General features: G+C 39.4%; 1 protein-coding gene across 2 annotated transcripts in view; it reads right to left on the minus strand.

Annotated features, from left to right (window-relative positions):
* Positions 1 to 422: 422 nt before the first annotated feature.
* Positions 423 to 20,358, minus strand: part of COL6A6 (collagen type VI alpha 6 chain) — a 163,848-nt gene continuing 143,912 nt past the window's right edge. For both annotated transcript variants that reach the window (XM_029214231.1, XM_029214230.1), the window contains 3 exons: positions 17,924 to 18,595; positions 15,201 to 15,294; positions 423 to 919 (listed from right to left, as the gene is read on the minus strand). In XM_029214231.1, coding sequence (XP_029070064.1) covers positions 703 to 919; positions 15,201 to 15,294; positions 17,924 to 18,595 — 983 coding nt within the window. In that variant the 3' untranslated portion in view covers positions 423 to 702. The remainder of the gene's footprint in view (positions 920 to 15,200; positions 15,295 to 17,923; positions 18,596 to 20,358) is intronic.

A 20,358-nucleotide genomic window follows, 5' to 3' on the forward strand; every position in this document is an offset into this window, starting at 1 on the left:
AGTTTCTCAGTGAGTTAAGGAGGATTTGGAGCTGGGAAAAATTACCCTGTGTTTCTCACCTGTCCAAGCAAGCAAACAACTGCACAAGGTGGAGGAAAGCTTCCTGCACAAGCCCATTGGCGGTCCAGTCAGTCCAGACAGAGACCGGGGTGTGTTGAAATGGAGTCGTCGAGGAAGGTCAAATTTTCAAAGTTACGACATACAAACGGCATCAATTTCTAGGGTTAATGTTAGGATCTCCCAAAACATTAACCTTTGGTTAAATAGATGAGCATTAATCAGTCCTAAGCTGAGAAAGAAGGCTTGGTTTATAGAAAGTGGATTGGATGGAGACCTACAATTTAAAACTCAAGAGTGTTGGCCCATGTATATACACATATACACGTTATAACATTTAGCTTCAAATTACATCGCCATTAGACTTTTGAAAAGACTCCTTTTATTCTTCCATCTTTTAATGATAACAGTTCTTGAACATACCAGTCTCGGAATTATCAGGAATGGTCAAATAAATGGACAAGATATATCTTAATACCAGAGAGTGCAAGGGGTCAAGTTCTCTGATGACCCACCACTTGTGGCCACAAGGTCCTCCAAAGCGGACCTCGGATGCAGACAGACAGAAATCCAAGTAAAAGTCGTCCAACGTTGTGTTCATGAATTTAGTCATTTAAGCCCAGAGTCTTACCATGCTTCCTGAGGCTAAACTCTTCGAGCACCTTTATCATGTCGTTTGGGAGCCGTTTTTATCACTCCTTTCCCACTTTTAAAGGTATGGGATGTGTTTCTCGTAAAATTTTGAACAGTATCATCTCTGCTGCCTCTTGCTATTCTTGACAGATATTTTTTATGTTGAAAGAATTTTGCCTTCTGTAATACATCTTCTTTGAGGGTAGCTTTCTGTGGTCCAGGAAGGAAGCTATACAATGAAAGAAAAGAAACCCCATAGAAGATAAATACCATTTCAACTGTAACAGATTCTATGTTAACCCATCTTCCTAAATAATTGTGCACCCATACCTTGTTGCATCCTTCCTTCAGGGTAAGTTTATTGAGATGATTCAATTGGGGATTTACACTGAACAGGTATATTAGAAGCTGATGAATAAGATACCTTGTCAAAATATGCAAAAGTATAATTTTAATAGGGAAGTTTCTTCTTCATGGAGTATATTTCACTCAGAACTTCATATGGTTGGCTCCTGTTTATTCAGATGTTGGATCAGATGGTACCTCCTTAGAGACCACCAGATGTATAGTTTTCCCAGTCCCAGTCACGCAGCACAACATGCTCTTATATTTTTCCTAACACTTATCACTATCTGATTTTTATTTACTTGTAAACTTTGTGATTTGTTCCCCCTCTTCCACCATCCCAGACAGAAAGTGTCATGAGACCATGTCTTGTCACCATAGTAACCCCAGGAACCTAGAGGAGTGCTTAGCACATGGTAGATACAAGTATTTGTTTAGTGAAAGCATCAATGAATGCCCCTTCTTCCCTCCCTTCCTCCCATCCATCCATCCGTCCATCCAAATGTTCATGCTTTATGGAAGGCACTGTGTTAGGTACAGTGGGGGACGCAGAAATAGCGCCCAGTTTGGCAGGCACACAAGGCGTTTGGTTGGGAGTCGAGAGTAACCCAACAATAAAGGGAAGCTGGGGTCAGACTCTGGGAGGCCTTGAATGCCAGACTGATGGCAGGGAATCAGAAGCCAAGTGCTGACCAGAAGTCCTAGCCTGTTCAATCAAACTTTCTGTATTGATGGAAATGTCCTATGATCTGCACTGGCCAGTATGGCAGCCACTGGTCACATGCGGCTGCCGAGCACTTGAAACGTGGCTAGTGTGACCAAGAAGCTGAATTTTTAGTTTCATTTAGCTGAAAGCTAGTGGCTACTGTAGTGGACAGCACGGAAAGGGAGCCATTTCAGACCTCATCTCACAGGGAGGCAGTGGAAAGAGCCTTGGGTCCTGGAACATTCTTACATTCTAGGTCCTCTATTACTAGCTGAGCAGCTCTGAGCGGATCACTTAACTAGAGGGAACCTTGTTTCTTCAGGTGTAAAATGAGGATGACAACCACCAATGTTGCTGTGAGCGACAATCGAAGTCCCATGGTGTCTGCTGGTTACAGATGAGGAAACTGAGTGTGAGGCTGCAGGAGAGGCAGAGCTGAGGCTACAATCAACTCTTCTGAGAGTCCCGTGTGACTTCCACTCAACTAGGTTTTTATCCAGGACACTATAGAGACCTATCAAGATATTTGGAATAAGAAAGTGAAATGATAAATGTCATGCTGTCAGAAGCACCTGGATATGGGTGCAGAACCACAGGAGGGCAGGCGGCCTGGGGCAGAGGTTAAGAAGCTATGTGGAGCCTGGCACATAAGCTCTTCATAAAATTTTTAGAATAAGTGAGAGCCTGGTGGCATAAGAGAAACTAACTGAATTGTGGTCACGGGAAGAGTCATGAGAACTCCAAAATGTTGAGACCAGGAGGACAGTGGCAACATTCACCATATTCACCATGATCCATTCCTTTGCATTTGGATTTTTCTGCTTTATCCAGCTATAAATCTGATCTGTCTCACAAAAACATCACTATTTAGAAAATGAGTAAGTAGAGGATGTAAAAAGAATTTAAAGTTACTCTGCTTTCCCCTTTCTCTCTCTGTCTTTGTCTCTGTCTCACAAACACTCACTGCATATTCTTCTTTCGTGTATAATGAGAGCTGAGGGTAAGGGAGACATCAAACCAACCGAGAAGCCTAGCATTCACGTCACACAGACCCTGAGGCCTCCACACCTTATGTACTGTATGTCTGGGCTTCTGTCAGTGCTACCAGAGATGCACTACATTGATCAACAAACTCCTCCCAATCACCAAGAACAGCGGCCACGGCTAAATTCCAGTGCAAATACAATTTCCTTACACCTTCCCCATTTTGCTCTTCTCTATATTTTCTTGTTAATTTCCAGACTAAATATTACGAACTCAAATCCTCCAGAGTTGTAACTGTATGCACAAGCTACGGCCCCACAGATCGTGAGGGGACATTCTTTCAGGTCTGGAACATACTGTTTCCATGGCTTGAGTTTATCTTGTCTATACTGGTCTCTCTCCTCCACCCTCATTCTCTTTCCCTTTGCATTGGCTCCTTTTTATATTAAATTTAGTTAACTTTGTTGTCTTCCTCCCTCTTTGTTAAGAAGAAGTTGTTAAATTGGTAATTGCTTCTATAGCATTGTGTTGCTATTTTTTCCCCTCAAATATTTTTATTCTTAAAAGGGTTGAAGATGATAAACACCACATCTCTGAATTTTCACCTTTTCCACTGTGTCATACGTGGAGTTGGTATTGGAGAAGCATTTGATAAGAATCATTTGATTACTCTGGGAATCATACAGACTTTCTGCTTTTCTTTCTCTCATTCTATATTGTTCAGATACTTCTTTGCTGATGGGTAACTTCGACAATATGTAATCAAGATAAAGAAACAGGAGTGAAATACCGTCCATTCATTTTGCAACGTGTGCCCAGCACCAGTAAAGTTTCTAGAAAGAAAGATGTGTCAACTCGGTAAAATGTGGTGGGTGGAACTAATTGTAGATTTCAATCCTCTGTGATCACAGATTCCTTCAACCATGCAGACAACCAGGAGTCAGCCCAGCTGCATTTATTAGTTGACTGGATGCACTGGAGTGGAAAATGCAGACAAGAGTACTTTTATTTCGAGAATTCTTTTTATCTTAATATACATTTTTGTGTGTCTAGAAAACACACTTTGGAAAGCAGAATTACAACAGATGTATATTCATATGGCACTGGCGACTGTGTCCATTTTTACAATTCAATTGTTCCGGTTCTGGCCTGTCATCGCTTTCAAGTCTGGCACGAGTGCTTATCTGCCTGGATGAATAGGCAGGTGGCTTTCAGTCTTTCACTGTCTCTGAGTGGATCTAAGTGCTTACATAGAGGCTGCCCTGCAGTCTCTCCTTCGTGGGCATGTCTCTTGCTTGTGGTTTGGTTCAGTGTCTTTTACCAGAGAAGAACAAGCTTTTACCTGTATATCTCAGAATCTGACAGCGGAATGATCTAATTCTCACGTGGCAAGTCATCCTATGTCCAGGCCTCTTGCCTCTGCATCCCTTCTGTTGAAGAGCTCAGGCAGGCAGTTTCAGAAGAAGCTGTGTGCTTGTTACCTTTTATTATAGTCTTTGGTTACTTAGAGAAGGCCTGGGGAGTCCCAGCCTAACACATGGTCAGGGAGTCACTGATGGCAGTGTGGATTTCATGACTCAATTCCTTATGCCCCAGCATTTCCTGACATTTCACCATTCCAGGTATGTGGGAGAATCTGAGCCTCCAGTGTATCTTAGGGCAATGTGCAGAAGCGGGAAGAAACACAGGGCGGGAATGGTTTCCAAAAAAGTCTTTAATTTCTATAGGCTGGCTCCCGCACCTGCCCTTGCAATTATCTATAATATGTGGAGCCTGATCCACGTGCAAATTCGAAGCCTCTTTCCACGCTACCAGACACCTGCAGCAGGGGGAGCCCTGCTCCTCCTGGACTGACCGCACAGGCCGGTTTAGGCCTGACTTCAGAAGCATTTGCTGCTGGACAGTTCCCCTGCTTCCCAGCAAGGTGAGAGGCTTCTCGGAGCTTCTGAAGCTGGGGCTTCCGGGCCGGGGGGAGGGCCTTGGGCCCCATCACCACACAGGAATGCACACACTGCACAGTAGGAGGAGCCACACTGTCAGAAGCATCTGTCTAAGTGTGATTCTCAGGGGCTGGGGCACTCTGATTTCAGTCAGATGTGGGGCACGTATGCACGTGTTAGCATGATTTACGCTGAAACAAACAACCACCAAAAAAAACCCACTCTCCTAACTGATTTCAATTATTTTTAATTAAAAAATAAGTAATATTCATACATGCAAAGGCTATGATATATATGTATATTATTATTTTAAAATAACTTCTGCCTTTGTTGCTGATAAATTTTTTTTAATTAAGATATTTTAAAAAGTAAATTCTACTCTTATTCCATTCTTTGGGTATATTCTATTTTTTTCTATAACATTGCTTTAAAATATTTATTTTTTTAAATTAAAAAGCAGTTTTTACATCTTTAAATAAAATTGAAGTATAGTTAACTTACAATATTGTGTTAATTTCTGTTTTTTTAATTGTATTTTTTTATTGAAGTATTTAAAAAATTTTAGTATATATTTTTTTTCTATTACACCTTAAGAGCAATGTTTAGCTCATTAGCTTTTAGAGTTTAAAAAATTTCCCTAACGTACTATGGAAAACACTATGGAGGTTCCTCAAAAAATTAAAAATAGAACTGCTATATGATCCAGCAATTCCACTTCTGGGTATTTGCCTGAAGAAAATGAAAACACTAATTTGAAAAGATATATGCACCCCTATGTTCACTGCAGCAAAATTCACAATAACCAAGATATAGAAGCAAACTATGTATCCATCGACAGATGAATGGATAAAGAAGATGTGGTGGAATCTTGGAATACTACTCAGCCACAAAAAAGAATGAAATAATGCTATTTATAATATGGATGGACCTAGAGGGTATTATGCTAAGTGAAATATGTCAGACAAACACCATATGATTTCACTTATATGTGGAATCTAAAATAACAAACAAAACCTGCAGAAACAGATTCCTTGATACAGAGAACAAACTGGTGGTTGCTAGAGAGGAAGGGAAGGGAGGATGGGCGAAACAGGTGAAGGGGATTAAGAGGCGCACACTTCCAGTTATAAAATAAATAAGTCACGGGGATGAAATATATAGAATAAGCAATATAGTCAGTAACAGTGTAACAATTTTAAATGGGGACAGATGGTAACTAGACTTATGGTGATCATCTAGTAATGTATATAAATGTTGACTCACTATGTTGTACACTTGAAACTAATATAACATTGTATGCCAATTAAAAAAATTTCCCTAACATAAGAAATAAAACTATAAACTTTCCTAAACTATGAATTCTGAAGCATCCCACAAGTTTTGGCATGTAATATTTTGATTATTATACAGTTCTAAGTATTTTTAAGTTTTCACTATGATTTTTGTCTCATTAGTTATTTAGAAATGTGATTTTGATTAAAAAACATATGGGCTTAAAAAATATTGTTTGTATTAATTTCTAACTTAATTGCACTGTGATCAATTGGACTGTATGGGGCCAGTTCTTAGAAATTTGTTGACACTTGATTTATAAGCTAAAAACTGCACAGTGAACCCCTGTACACCCTCCACGCTGATGCAACAGTTGTTAATGTTCCGTGTGTTCAGAAGAATGTCTCATTCTTCTGTGCAGGATTCTATACGAGTCTATTAAATCAAGCTTGTTACTTATGATTAAATCTTTATATCTTTAATTTTTGTCTGCTTGACCTAACAGTATTCAAACTGATGTAGCGAAATCTCCAACTCTGATGATTTTTTTTTTTTTTTTTTGGCAGTACGCGGGCCTCTCACTGTTGTGGCCTCTCCCGTTGTGGAGCACAGGGTCCGGATGCGCAGGCTCAGCGGCCGTGGCTCACGGGCCCAGCCGCTCCGCGGCATAGGGGATCTTCCCAGACCGGGGCATGAACCTGTGTCCCCCACATCGGCAGGCGGACTCTCAACCACTGCGCCACCAGGGAAGCCCTCTGATGATATTTTAATGCCAATTTCTCCCTTTTCAATTTCCACATTGTATATTTCAAAATTATTTTATGACCCTCTTATAAATTTAGAATTGTTGTATCTTCTTCATGAATTAAATAAACACTTATCATCATGTGCTGATCTCTACAAAATGGTGTTGTTTAAGAGCATATTTTATAGGACTCACTTCACTTAGAAACTAATACAACATTGTAAATCAACTATACTTCAATAAAATAAAAAAATTAGGTATATTTTATCTGATATTAATATAGCTTTTCCAGTTTTCTTTTTAAAATATTTGCCTGTTACACTTTTTTCCCATGATTTTACTTTCAACTTTTCCATGTCCTCATTTTGTAGCTGTGTCTCTTGAAAACAGTTATACCTGGATTTTATTTTGTTTTCTTAAATCCGTCACTCTCTAACTGGAACTGGCATGCTTAGTCTGTACATTTTTGTTATAATTACTGAGATATAGAAGTGGATTGGATTCTGCTGTCTTACTTTGTGTCTATCACTTGTCCTTTTTTTCCTTTCTTGCTTTTTTATTAAAAAAATATTACGTTGTTGTTTGCTTTTATTCCATTTTCCCTTACTACATTTCGGGAAGTTAGCTACTTTTTATGTTTTTTCATGTGTGCCCCCCAAATTTTAATGTATTTTTTTAACATCTATATTGGAGTATAATTGTTTTACAATGGTGTATTCATTTCTGCTTTATAACAAAGAGAATCAGTTATACATATACATATATCGCCACATCTCTTCCCTCTTGCGTCTCCCTCTAACCCTCCCTAACCCACCCCTCTGGGTGGTCACAAAGCACCAAGCTGATCTCCCTGTGCTATGCGGCTGCTTCCCACTAGCTATCTATTTTACGTTTGGTAGTGTATATATGTCCATGCCACTCTCTCACTTTGTCCCAGCTTACTCTTCCCCCTCCCCATATCCTCAAGTCCATTCTCTAGTAGCTCTGTGTCTTTATTCCCATCTTACCCCAAGGTTCTTCATGACCTTTTTTTTTTTTTCTTAGATTCCATATATATGTGTTAGCATACGGTATTTGTTTTTCTCTTTCTGACTTACTTCACTCTGTATGACAGACTCTAGGTCCATCCACCTCACTACAAATAACTTAATTTCGTTTCTTTTTATGGCTGAGTAATATTCCATTGTATATCTGTGCCTCATCTTCTTTATCCATTCATCTGTTGATGGACACTTAGGTTGCTTCCATGTCTGGCTATTGTAAGTAGAGCTGCAATGAACATTGTGGTGCATGACTCTTTTTGAATTATGATTTTCTCAGGGTATATGCCCAGTAGTGGTATTGCTAGGTCATACGGTAGTTCTATTTTTAGTTTTTTGAGGAACCTCCATAATGTTCTCCATAGTGGCTGTATCAATTTACATTCCCACCAACAGTGCAAGAGGGTTCCCTTTTCTCCACACCCTCTCCAGCATTTATTGTTTGTAGACTTTTTGATGATGGCCATTCTGTCTGGTGTGAGGTGACACCTCATTGTAGTTTTGATTTGCATTTCTCTAAAGATTAGTGATGTTGAGCATCCTTTCATGTGTTTGTTGTCAATCTGTATATCTTCTTTGGAGAAATGTCTATTTAGGTCTTCTGCCCATTTTGGGTTTGGGATTTTTGTTTTTCTGATATTGAGCTGCATGAGCTGCTTGTAAATTTTGGAGATTAGTCCTTTGTCAGTTGCTTCCTTTGCAAATGTTTTCTCCCATTCTGAGGGTTGTCTTTTCACCTTGTTTATGTTTTTCTTTGCAAAAGCTTTTAAGTTTCATTAGGTCCCATTTGTTTATTTTTGTTTTTATTTCCATTTCTCTAGGAGGTGGGTCAGAAAGGATCTTGCTGTGATTTATGTCATAGAGTGTTCTGCCTATGTTATCCTCTAAGAGTCTGATAGTGTCTGGCCTTACATTTAGATCTTTAATCCATTTTGAGTTTTTTTCTATATGATGTTAGGGAGCGTTCTAACTTCATTCTTTTACATGTAGCTGTCCAGTTTTCCCAGCACAACTTATTGAAGAGGCTGTCTTTCTCCATTGTATATCCTTGCCTCCTTTATCAAAGATAAGGTGACCATATGTGCATGGGTTTATCTCTGTGCTTTTATCCTGTTCCATTGATCTATATTTCTGTTTTTGTGCCCGTACCATGCTGTCTTGATTACTTTAGCTCTGTATAATAGTCTGAAGTCTGGGAACCTGATTCCTCCAGCTCCGTTTTTCTTTCTCAAGATTGCTTTTTCTATTCGGGGTCTTTTATGTTTCCATACAACTTCTGAAATTTTTTGTTTTAGTTCTGTGGAAAATGCCATTGGTACTTTGATAGGGATTGCATTGAATCTGTAGGTTGCTCGGGGTAGTATAGTCATTTTCACAATATTGATTCTTTCAATCCAAGAACATGGTATATCTCTCCATCTGTTTGTATCATCTTTATTTTCTTTCATCAGTGTCTTATAGTTTTCTCCATACAGGTCTTTTGTGTCCTTAGGTAGGTTTATTCCTAGGTATTTTATTCTTTTGGTTGCAGTGGTAAATGGGAGTGTTTCCTTAATTTCTCTTTCAGATTGTTCATCATTAGTGTATAGGAATGCAAGAGATTTCTGTGCATTAATTTTGTATCCTGCTATTTTACCAGATTCATTGATTAGCTCTAGTAGTTTTCTGGTGGCATCTTTAGGATTCTCTATGTATAATATCATGTCATCTGCAAACAGTGACAGCTTTACTTCTTCTTTTCAGATTTGGATTCCTTTTGTTTCTTTTTCTTCTCTGATTGCTGTGGCTAAAACTTCCAAAACTATGTTGAATAAGAGTGGTGAGAGTGGGCAACCTTTTCTTGTTCCTGATCTTAGAGGAATTGGTTTCAGTTTCCACCATTGAGAACGATGTTGGCTGTGGGTTTGTCATATATGGCCTTTATTATGTTGAGGTAGCTTCCCTCTATGCCTGCTTTTTGGGGAGTTTTTTATCATAAATGGGTGTTGAATTTTGTCAAAAGCTTTTTCTGCATCTATTGAGATGATCATATGTTTTTTCACCTTCAGTTTGTTAATATGGTGTATCACATTGATTGATTTGCATATATTGAAGAATTCTTTCATTCCTGAGATAAATCCCACTTGATCATGGTGTATGATCCTTTTAATGTGCTGTTGGATTCTGTTTGCCAGTATTTTGTTGAGGATTTTTGCGTCTATGTTCATCAGTGATATCGGCCTGTAGTTTTCTTTTTTTGTGGCATCTTGGTCTGGTTTTGGTATCAGGGTGATGGTGGCCTCCTAGAATGCTTGGGAGAATTCCTCCCTCTGCTATATTTTGGAAGAATTTGAGAAGGATAGGTGTTAGCTCTTCTCTAAATGTTTGATAGAATTCGCCTGTGAAGTCATTTGGTCCTGGGCTTTTGTTTGTTGGAAGATTTTTAATCACAGTTTCAATTTCAGTGCTTGTGATTGGTCTGTTTATATTTTCTCTTTCTTCCTGGTTCAGTCCCGGAAGGTTGTGCTTTTCTAAGAATTTTTCCATTTCTTCCAAATTGTCCATTTTATTGGCATATAGTTGCTTATAGTAATCTCTCATGCCCCTTTGTATTTCTGCAGTGTCAGTTGTTACTTCTCCTTTGTTATTTCTAATTCTATTGGTTTGAGTCTTCTCCCTTTTTTTTTTGATCAGTCTGGCTAATGGTTTATCAATTTTGTTTATCTTCTCAAAGAACCACCTTTTAGTTTTATTAATCTTTGCTATTGTTTCCTTCATTTCTTTTTCAGTTATTTCTGATCTGATCTTTATGATTTTTTTCCTTCTGCTAAGTTTGGGGGTTTTTTGTCCTTCTTTCTCTAATTTTTTTAGGTGTAAGGTTAGGTTGTTTATTTGATATGTTTCTTGTTTCTTGGGTAGGCTTGTATTGCTGTACTTCCCTCTTAGAACTGCTTTTGCTGCGTCCCGTAGGTTTTCGGTTGCCGTGTTTTCATTGTCATTTGTTTCTGGGTATTTTTTGATTTCCTCTTTCATTTCTTCACTGATCCCTTGGTTATTTAGTAGTGTACTGTTTAGCCTTCATGTGTTTGTATTTTTTACAGAATTTTTCCTGTAACTGATATCTAGTCTCATAGAATTGTGGTCAAAAAAGATACTTGATATGATTTCAATTTTCTTAAATTTACCAAGGCTTGACTTGTGACCCAAGGTATGATCTATCCTGGTCAATGTTCCATGAGCACTTGAGAAGAAAGTGTATTCTATTGTTTTGGGATGGAATGTCCTGTAAATGTCAATTAAGTCCATCTTGTTTAATGTGTCATTTAAAGCTTGTGTTTCCTTATATATTTCATTTTGGAGGATCTGTCCATTGGTGAAAATGGGGTGTTAATGTCCCCTAGTACGATTGTGTTACTGTCGATTTCCCGTTTTATGGCTGTTTGCATTTGCCTTATGTGTTGAGGTGCTCTTATGTTGGGTGCATAAATATTTACAATTGTTATATATTCTTCTTGGATTGATCCCTTGATCATTATGTAGTGTCCTTCTTTGTCTCTTGTAATAGTCTTTATTTTAAAGTCTATTTTGTCTCATGAAAATTGCCACTCCAGCTTTCTTTTGATTTCCATTTTCATGAATATCTTTTCCATCCCCTCACTTTCAGTCTGTATGTGTCCCTAGGTCTGAAGGGCGTCTCTTGTAGACAGCATGTATACAGGTCTTGTTTTTGTATTTAGGTCTTGTATACAGGTCTTGTATTCAGCCAGTTTGTGTCTTTTGGTTAGATCATTTAATCCATTTACATTTAGGGTAGTTATCGATATGTATGTTCTTAATGTATTTTTAAAAGAGTCTTCAACAGCCTAACCACCAGCACAAACAACACAAATTCCTAGAACACTTTAAGTCCATTCATTTTCCATGACATATTATTGCCCCTTTTTTCAATGCTGTCTTTTTTCCCTTTAAAACTCAAGGCTTCATTTTTTAATAACAAAAGATAATTTTATTGTTCACTGTCTTTTCTCATGTTTAAATAATTAATACTTATTAATACTTATATTTATAGTCTTAGTACAACTTGTTTTTTCTGTTAAAGCCACCAAGGGCCAAATGTTTTATTTTCATAGCTTTTTAAACAAGTACAGCTTTTTGGTAACCCTACAAATTTGATATGACTATAATTTAAAAGTACAACACTTATTTAGATTTACCTAAATATTGACAATTTTTTTATCATCTACTATTCTTGCATCACAGTCCTTCCTTCTGTGGTCTTTATTTTCCTTAAAGTACTTTTTTTTTTTTAACCTGGGCCCCCTGCATTAGGAGTGCAGAGTCTTTTTAAAAATCAATTAATTAATTAGGCTGCGTTGGGTCTTAGTTGCGGCATGCGGGACCTTCGCTGTGGCGCCTGGGCTTCTCTCTAGTTGTGGTGCACGGGCTCCAGAGTGCATGGGCTCAGTAGTTGCGGTGTGTGGGCTTAGTTGCCCCATGGCCTGTGGGATCTTAGTTCCCCTACCAGGGATCTAACCCATGTCCTCTGCATTGGAAGGCAATTCTTAACCACTTGACCACCAGGGAAGTCCCTGAAGTACATACTTTAGAAGTTCCTTTAGCAAAGGTCTTTTTGTGATGAACTATTGTTTTTGTCTTTCTAAATTGTCTTTGTTTCACCATTTTTATTTTTTATAAATTTATTTATTTATTTTTGGCTGCATTGGGTCTTTGTTGCTGCATGCAGGCTTTCTTTAGTTGCAGTGAGCTGGGGCTACTCTTCGTTGTGGTGTGCAGGCTTCTCATTGTGGTGGCTTCTCTTATTGCAGTGCACGGGCTCTAGGTGCGAGGGCTTCAGTAGTTGTGGTGCATGGGCTCAGTAGTGGTGTGTGGGCTTAGTTTCTCCACAGCATGTGGGATCTTCCTGGACCAGGGCTCGAACCTGTGTCCCCTGCATTGGTAGGCAGATTCTTAACCACTGCACCACCAGGGAAACCCTCATTATTTTTGAAAGACAGTTTTTCTAAGTTGGCAAATTTTTTTTCCCACTATTTAAAATGTTCTCAATAGTTTTGTGGCTTCTACTACTGCTACTGATTATTCAGCTGCCAGCCTAATTATAGTTTCTCTGCAGATGTCCTACTCTTTATTTCTGGCTGCTTTTAAGTTTTCTTCATCCTGGTGTTCTGCATTCCCCTACACCATTCCAACTGCTGTTTCTTTCTATTTATCCTGACTGTTATACCTTGTCTTTTCTTCATCTTTTAATTCATGTCTCTAATAAGTTCTTGAAAATGATCTTCCCTTTATGTCTTTGAATACTGTCTCTGATTTGTTATTTCTATTTCATCTTTCTAGAATTCCACTTAGCTATAGGTTAGATCTTTCCAATCTGTTCTGTCTCTAAACTTCTTATATTTATTTATCTTCTTTGCATTCTGAGTAATTTCTTCAGCTTTATTTTTCCAGTTCATTATGTTTCTCTTCAGATGTGTCTATTGCTCTGTTTAATCCATCCACTGAGTTTTACAAGTTATCTTTTTACTTTGAAAATTGTCAAATTCACAGAATATTATAAAGATCAGAGAACCATGAATAAATACTGGTATATCTTTCATCTAGATCAGTGGTCCCCAGCCTTTCACCAGGGACTGGTTTTGTAGAAGACAATTTTTCCATGGACGGGGTGTGTGGGAGAATGGTTCAGGTGGTAATGCGGGCAATGGGGAGCAGCAGATGAAGCTTCGCTGGCTCTCCCGCTGCTCACCTCCTGCTGTGCAGCCCTGTTCCTAACAGGTGCTGGTCCTCGGCCCAGCGGTTAGGGACCCCTGATCTAGATGGTTCTCCACCTGTTACCATCTTGCTACTCTGTGTGAATGTACACATATATACATATATATATATCTATATACACACATATATACATATATATGCATATACACATATATACTTATATATGCATATACACACACTTTACTTCCTTTTAGGAAACCATCTGAAAGTAGGTTGCAGCCACCATGCATGTTACTCTTAAATACTTCAGCATACCTCTCTCAAGAAAAAAGACATTCTATTACACAAACATGATACTATTACCACACATAAGGAAATTCACATGAATCAATAATATTACCCAACATATTGTTCATACTCAAATTTCCCCAATTATCCCCCAGATGTCATTAATATAAGCTCTTTTTTCTAATCTAGGATCCAATCAAGGTTCACACCACTACATTTGGCTGTTATGTCTCTGTAGTTTCTCCAATTCTAGGACACTACCTCACGTCCCTCTGCTGTTCAAGACATTGAAACCTAGGGAGAATATAGGCCGGCTGTTCTGAAGAACATCCCATATTCTGGAATTGTCCAGTGGTTTCCTCATTATTAGACTTGGGTCAAACATCTTCAGCCAGAGTCCCACATGGGTGATACTGTATCTCCCCCTGCCTCCCTCATGAGACACATAGTGTCAGATCCTGGTTACAGTGGGTAGGGCCAGACCTCACCATGTAAAGGCACATTTCCCCTCTGTCATTAATAAATATGTGAGGGGTTCTGTGGGACTGTAAATAGCCTGCCCCCCAACTTGTCACCCACTGGTTTTAGCATTCCTTGATCCTTGCCTGACTCAGTTATTACAATAGGGATTACAAATTGGTAATTTTCTAATTCTACCACTTTTTCTATATTTATTAGCTAGCATACTTCTATAAAAAAGAAATTTTCCTCCCCTTCTCTCTTTTTGGGTCTCTAGATAGACTTGTGGATTTTTTTTGTGTGTGTGTGGTACGCAGTCCTCTCACTGTTGTGGCCTCTCCCGTTGCAGAGCACAGGCTCCGGACGCGCAGGCTCAGCGGCCATGGCTCACGGGCCCAGCCGCTCCGCGGCATGTGGGATCTTCCTGGACCGGGGCACGAACCCGTGTCCCCTGCATTGGCAGGCGGACCCTCAACCACTGCGCCACCAGGGAAGCCCAGACTTGTGGATTTTTAAACTTCAGTGTTGTAATCCATTACCATCATTAGTCTTTCTGATGTTCAAATTGTTCAAAATTGGGCCAGTGGGAACCCTTTCAAGACAACTCCTTTGTCCTTTTGACATGACAGTTTTTGCTACTTTCTTGCTTTCTGGCATAACAAATGTTCCAGGCTCACATTGTACTTTCCCTGTTACAGGTTAGGATTAGTTATTTCTCCAAGAAACCTGGTTCCTTTTAGTGGAGAATGATACTTAGAAACCAAGATCTGGTTATCAGGTCTGCTCATTGCCACTGGGGTGTCCCATTGGTTGTTTTAGTTCAACAATTAGATTTTCTATTTTAAAAAACTCTTATTTGATTGTTTTCAGATCAACCTGGTCATCTTTTTAGTATCTCTCGTTCCCTCAAATTATATTTTATTATCATGTAGTGGTAGATTTTGTCCAAATAGGATAAAGAAGGAGAAAAGGAGGAGGAAGGGGACACATTCATTTATCAAGTAATACCAAGCAGGTAATACCTTCGCAACTGGCGTGTGGGCTGCCGCAGATCTGCAGAGCTGAGTCTGTAGCACTTTGCTTTGATGTTTATTGGTGGATATTTGTTGATTGCACCTAGGAAGAAAAGAAATCTGTGAGGGGACTCTTATTCACAGCAATTAACATTACAGCAATCTGCTCTGCATGCAAAGTGTCCCTTCACTGTTTTCAACATCCATCAAAGGAAGACACCAACTAAGGTGGCCATATGAGATGAAAGCAGATTTCTCAGGGTGGTCTCTAAAATTGGGTTTAGAAAATGCATGACTGTCAAATTTATAAGTGGAAAAGTCAACTTACTTTTCAATAAGGTGCCCTTAGCTGCTAAAGTCCATCAAACATTAGAGGAGAAATCACAAGCCCATCCTAACAGTCTGGTCTCTGACATGAACTAATTAGAATAGTTATTTTTTACTTGCTCCTTTGGAATATTAAAATGCAAAGGGAAAAGGATATTTCCTTTATGGTCTCCATATCAATAACAACAACAGTAACCACAGTGCCATCTTGGGTTTAATTCATTATAATTCATTTCATCTGAAGTATATTAATTTTTCATAATATGAAAGCATGCCTCTTCCCACACCATTTAAACATTAAAAAAACATTTTTTGATGAGAAACTTTAAAAAATGCATTATTATTTCCGTGAAACAATTTGTGTGTTAAACACAATTAAATCTCTTCCTGATGGTCTCAGGTCGTCTAAGTAGCAAGTTGGTCCTGGGCTGTGATCCAGCACTACCTTCTGAGCTGCTATTGTAGACTGGGCTGTGTGTTTCTAGACTGAATGGCCAAGACTGTGATGTTTCCTTTATGTATATCTGATCTTTAATTATCTGTCTTAACTCTAAGGTTGTCAGTCAGTAGTTTTGCATAGAAAATATGTCGATTCTGATGTGAACTGTGTCTGATAGCCAATTCTGTCACAGCAGTGTGATAAAAAAGAGTCACTTAGAGAGGGAGCTGGACTGGGATGCCTAGGAGCGTGAGGACCACATCTGTTTTGGTCCCTGCTTGATACCCCATACCTCAACAGTGAGTGGCTCAGAGTAGGTACCTAATACATACATGTTAATGTTGAGGGGTGAGTGTGGGTCTGGGGGCCTGCTATTGAATGGAGCATGTAGGATTGAATATGATTATGTTAAAATCTTTTCAACTTTTTGTACTTTCACAGCTATCGTTTAAAGATTGGAGATTTCTAGATACTTAAAGTTTTAGAAAACTTTAAACACCAAGTAATTCTTCTTAAAACATCTCTTCCACTTCCCCTGGGTGATGGAGGTCGGTGTCATTTATCTAATCGTACAGTTTGACTAGTTACCATGAAACACCATTAAGAATTTTGCTGAGCTGGGGAAGGAAATTCCATCTTAACTTCCTTTCAACTTTCTGCCTCATAAGGAGTGTTTCTTTACAAGTTGCTGAGAGTCTTTCAAGGTGTTCTTTTGTTTCACCCTTACAAATGCCTTGTGATTTCTTTTTTCAGAATGACCCCTGGCCTTCATTTATTTTTTCCCTTATTTTTTTCCAGCTCCTCTTTCTGGATCCTATTCCAGAAACCATCCACACAAATTTCATTCTGGGAGCAACTGCTCCTATACCAGTGTCTCTCAAACTATAATGTACATATGAATCACATGGGGATCTTGATAAAATGCAGATTCATAACAAAATGTCTGGGGCAGGGCCTGTGATTCTGCATTTTTCACAAGCTCCCAGGTGATGCTGGGATGTTGGTCCTAGACTCACACCTAGAGTAGCAGAGGACCAGAGGACATGACATTAGCCCTGCCGACCATTTCCCAAGGCTCCTCAGATCTCACTGACCCTGACTAGTCAGTGTCTTTGCAGCCTTAACTGGTCTCACCATGAATGTCAGTGACAAGTTTGAGACACAGTCAGAATTTTCCTTAAGCTACACTGGGTGCCCTTTAGCCTGTGTGTTCACTTTCCTTTATCTGTACTCCAAAAGTAAATTCACCACAAAAATGATCAGAAATCTGACAGTGCTTTTCTTCAACCTCCAGAGTCATATCAGGACATAGCTTCTCTTAATCCATCCTGTTGCATTCAAAATGAATTGCATACTTTCAAGGCAAGCTCACTCCAAGAAATACAGCCCACGTTTCTTTTTCATGGGCACCAGTTACACTAATACTGGCATCATAAAAACTCATTAACAAAGCTAAGAAAGTTTTGCAGGGCTGTATCTTTTATTCTGACAGGTAAAATGGTATCTCCTAATACTTCAAACTCTGCCTTTGGAACTTGTAAAAGCAAAGCCAAGGATTGTTGAATTTTTCTCTGGCTCTCTCTTTTGGGGTGTTAACCAGTCAAACTTTCCATCAAAGGGCAGCGTGATAATGTTACATGCCAAGGGTTTCTACTTTGTAGCTAACAGTCCAGGCTGTGACTTCACACCCCCAGACTGTGCTGCTCCATGTAGACTGCAAGCAACTGCTTGTTATGATTGTTTCTCCATAGGAACCAGAAGCATAAAAAAGATGAGCCAGAAAATTCAATGCTTAGAAATCAGAGGCTTCCTCCCTCCACATCCATAATTACATATTTTCCTTGCTGAGCCTGCAGTGCCCTTGAAGACAGAGGTTTCCAAGAATCCATGTTAACTCATCAACCCTTCTTTGGGGAGTACCAAGAATACTCTTAAGGTGCAAGAAAGAACAGATTTTATGACTTACGCCTGACTGAGCTTATAAAGGCCTTCACAAACTTCACACCATATCTGTGGTCAGGCTTATGAATGCGGCCAAGCTGGACCAAGTGGTGATCCAAAGGGTAGCTGGCTAGATCTTCCAGTTCCTGGTCGTTCCAAGAAGGGCCAAGGGAAAACACAAATAAGGCATAACCTTGACACTTGGCTCTCAAGGATTCTTTCTTTAAGGTTTCCCTATCCAAGTGACTGGTTTCCCCAGCAGATATCACAAAAATGACTTTATTTCTTCTCAGATTGGGTGTACTCAAGAAGACATTGTTCAGAGTCCACTGTAAGGCATGACCAATAAAAGCATCTCCATTGAGCTGCTGAACTGATTCTTCCACGTGCCTCTTCATGAGGCGTTTACTCTTGTAGGTGGTAAGGTTGAATTCACTTCTAACGGGACTCCTCTGAGTGTTGGGTAGGAAGTGGGGGGGAGCATGGCTTAATAGGGCCACCCGGTCTCCAGTGACAGAGGTCTCAGGCTCTGGGGTGATGTCAAAGTGATCTAACAGTGCTCCCAGGAAGCCTCTTATGTCTTCAAATTCTGCACTTCCCACGTGCCGGGAGCCATCCAGAAGGAAAGCAGCGTCCATGTAAGATTGCACAGCTGGTGGTCTGGCTTGGTCGCAAGAAGCATCTGGCTTGCAGGCATCTGCAGACCAAAAGTCACTTAGGGTTACTAAACAGAAACGGACAGAAAAGGAAGAGATAGCATCTCAAACATTTCGACATTTGGAAGCTGCATAATCTTTGATGTTAAAGTAGTAACTAAATGATTTTGAGGTCAGCAACAGGAAGATTTCCTAGTACGTGGTTTGCATTTTGATCCCCAAAATACAGATTTTTATACACAGCCCGTGTCTTGAGTTCCATTCACTAATACTATCTGACTTTTTAAAATTAGGTTGTTTTCAACAGAAGTTTCATCTTGGCTCTGCTTTAAGTTTATAAAGATTGAAGTGGACAATTCATCTCATGATTGTACATGATATACTGTATCATGACATAAAAACTAATGATCTCTCTAACTGACAATATACAGGTTAAACCAATGGCCCCTATCATCCCACGCACACTGCTTTACTCTGAAAAGTAATCTGCTTAAAAAGTAAGAGTGAAAAAAGCAATGCATCTTTTATTTCAATTTAAATAAAGGTTTATAACTCTATCTATGTAGAGACATTAAGGACAAAACTACTGCTCATGTCTTATGTTCAAAGTACCTATTAGTTGAAAGCTCAGTATGTGTTTGTTAAATAAACGAATATAAATACTACATGTTAACGGACTTTCATAAAATATGAGGTCATTTTAATAATTATGCATATCTCATTTAAAAAAAGGTATAGTAATAAAAACAGTGCATTAATTTATTGAACCTGACCACAATGAATATTCAGAGGAATAAAATTAACTTTGGAATGAAAGGATCTTAGAGGTCACCTAATCTTCTAATTTTACTGAAGAGTCTGAGGGCGGGAGAATAGTTATTTTGCTAGAGGAGACACCAGCATCTCTAGAAGGGTCTGCGTATGAAGTCAGTGTGGTACTGTTTGAGGCAAGGCCACATAGTACAGCAGAGGGGAGGCCCCTTGGCCTGAGACCCAGGATGCCTGGGTTCTGGTCTAGCTGTCCCCAGTAACAAACATGCTGTGTGCCCCCATCCAAGCCAAGACTGGGCCTTAATTCTGCACAACTCGGTGCTTGGATTGGATTCACCCAGAGAGCCCTTTCAGGGTTGATATTCTGCAATCCTAGATTTCCAATAACAGTTGATGGTTAAGGATGAGCATTAAAGAGAATTTTCTCTTTAAAAACTAAAGAGAAATGGAAAAACACACGTGTGGACAGCCAGTACTTAGATATGGGCCTGGCCATGAACAAAAGCTGTCAGATGAAAGGTTAATAACCAGAGTGCAGATCCTTAGGGGATGGAGCAGACTTCAGAACTTCAGTCTTACTCATGGACTCAATAAAGATATAAGCTCTGAACAAGTTATGATTCCCTTCTTAAAATTCAATAAAATTTGATGACGCTGTTTAACAGTCAGATGATAGCACAGTCACCTGTGTGCAAGGCAGTTTCTAAAATCAGGGACAGTAGCCTGCCCATTTATTCAATTTTGTGGGGTTTCTTAATTGCAGGAAACAACAGCCAAAGTACCTTCCATTATATGCCTCAGAGACAAAACAAGGATTTAAGCTGAGAAATGGAGCCAAAATATATCCCCAGACACACACTGGCAACTTCTGACCATGCATCAGACCAGCACAATGCATCACTGATGTGTCTACGCACAGCTGAGAACTCTAGGGGGATGTATTTGCCCATGGTGTGGTGAGCTCTTCGGGAGGCAGGGGGAGGAAATGATCAGAGGGCAGCAGAGGGGAAGACAGAAGGAAGAGAGGGTTATT

Source organism: Monodon monoceros, unplaced genomic scaffold, assembly GCF_005190385.1.
Source record: "Monodon monoceros isolate NGI ecotype Baffin Bay Population unplaced genomic scaffold, NGI_Narwhal_1 Super_Scaffold_11, whole genome shotgun sequence".
NCBI classification, from domain to species: domain Eukaryota; kingdom Metazoa; phylum Chordata; class Mammalia; order Artiodactyla; family Monodontidae; genus Monodon; species Monodon monoceros.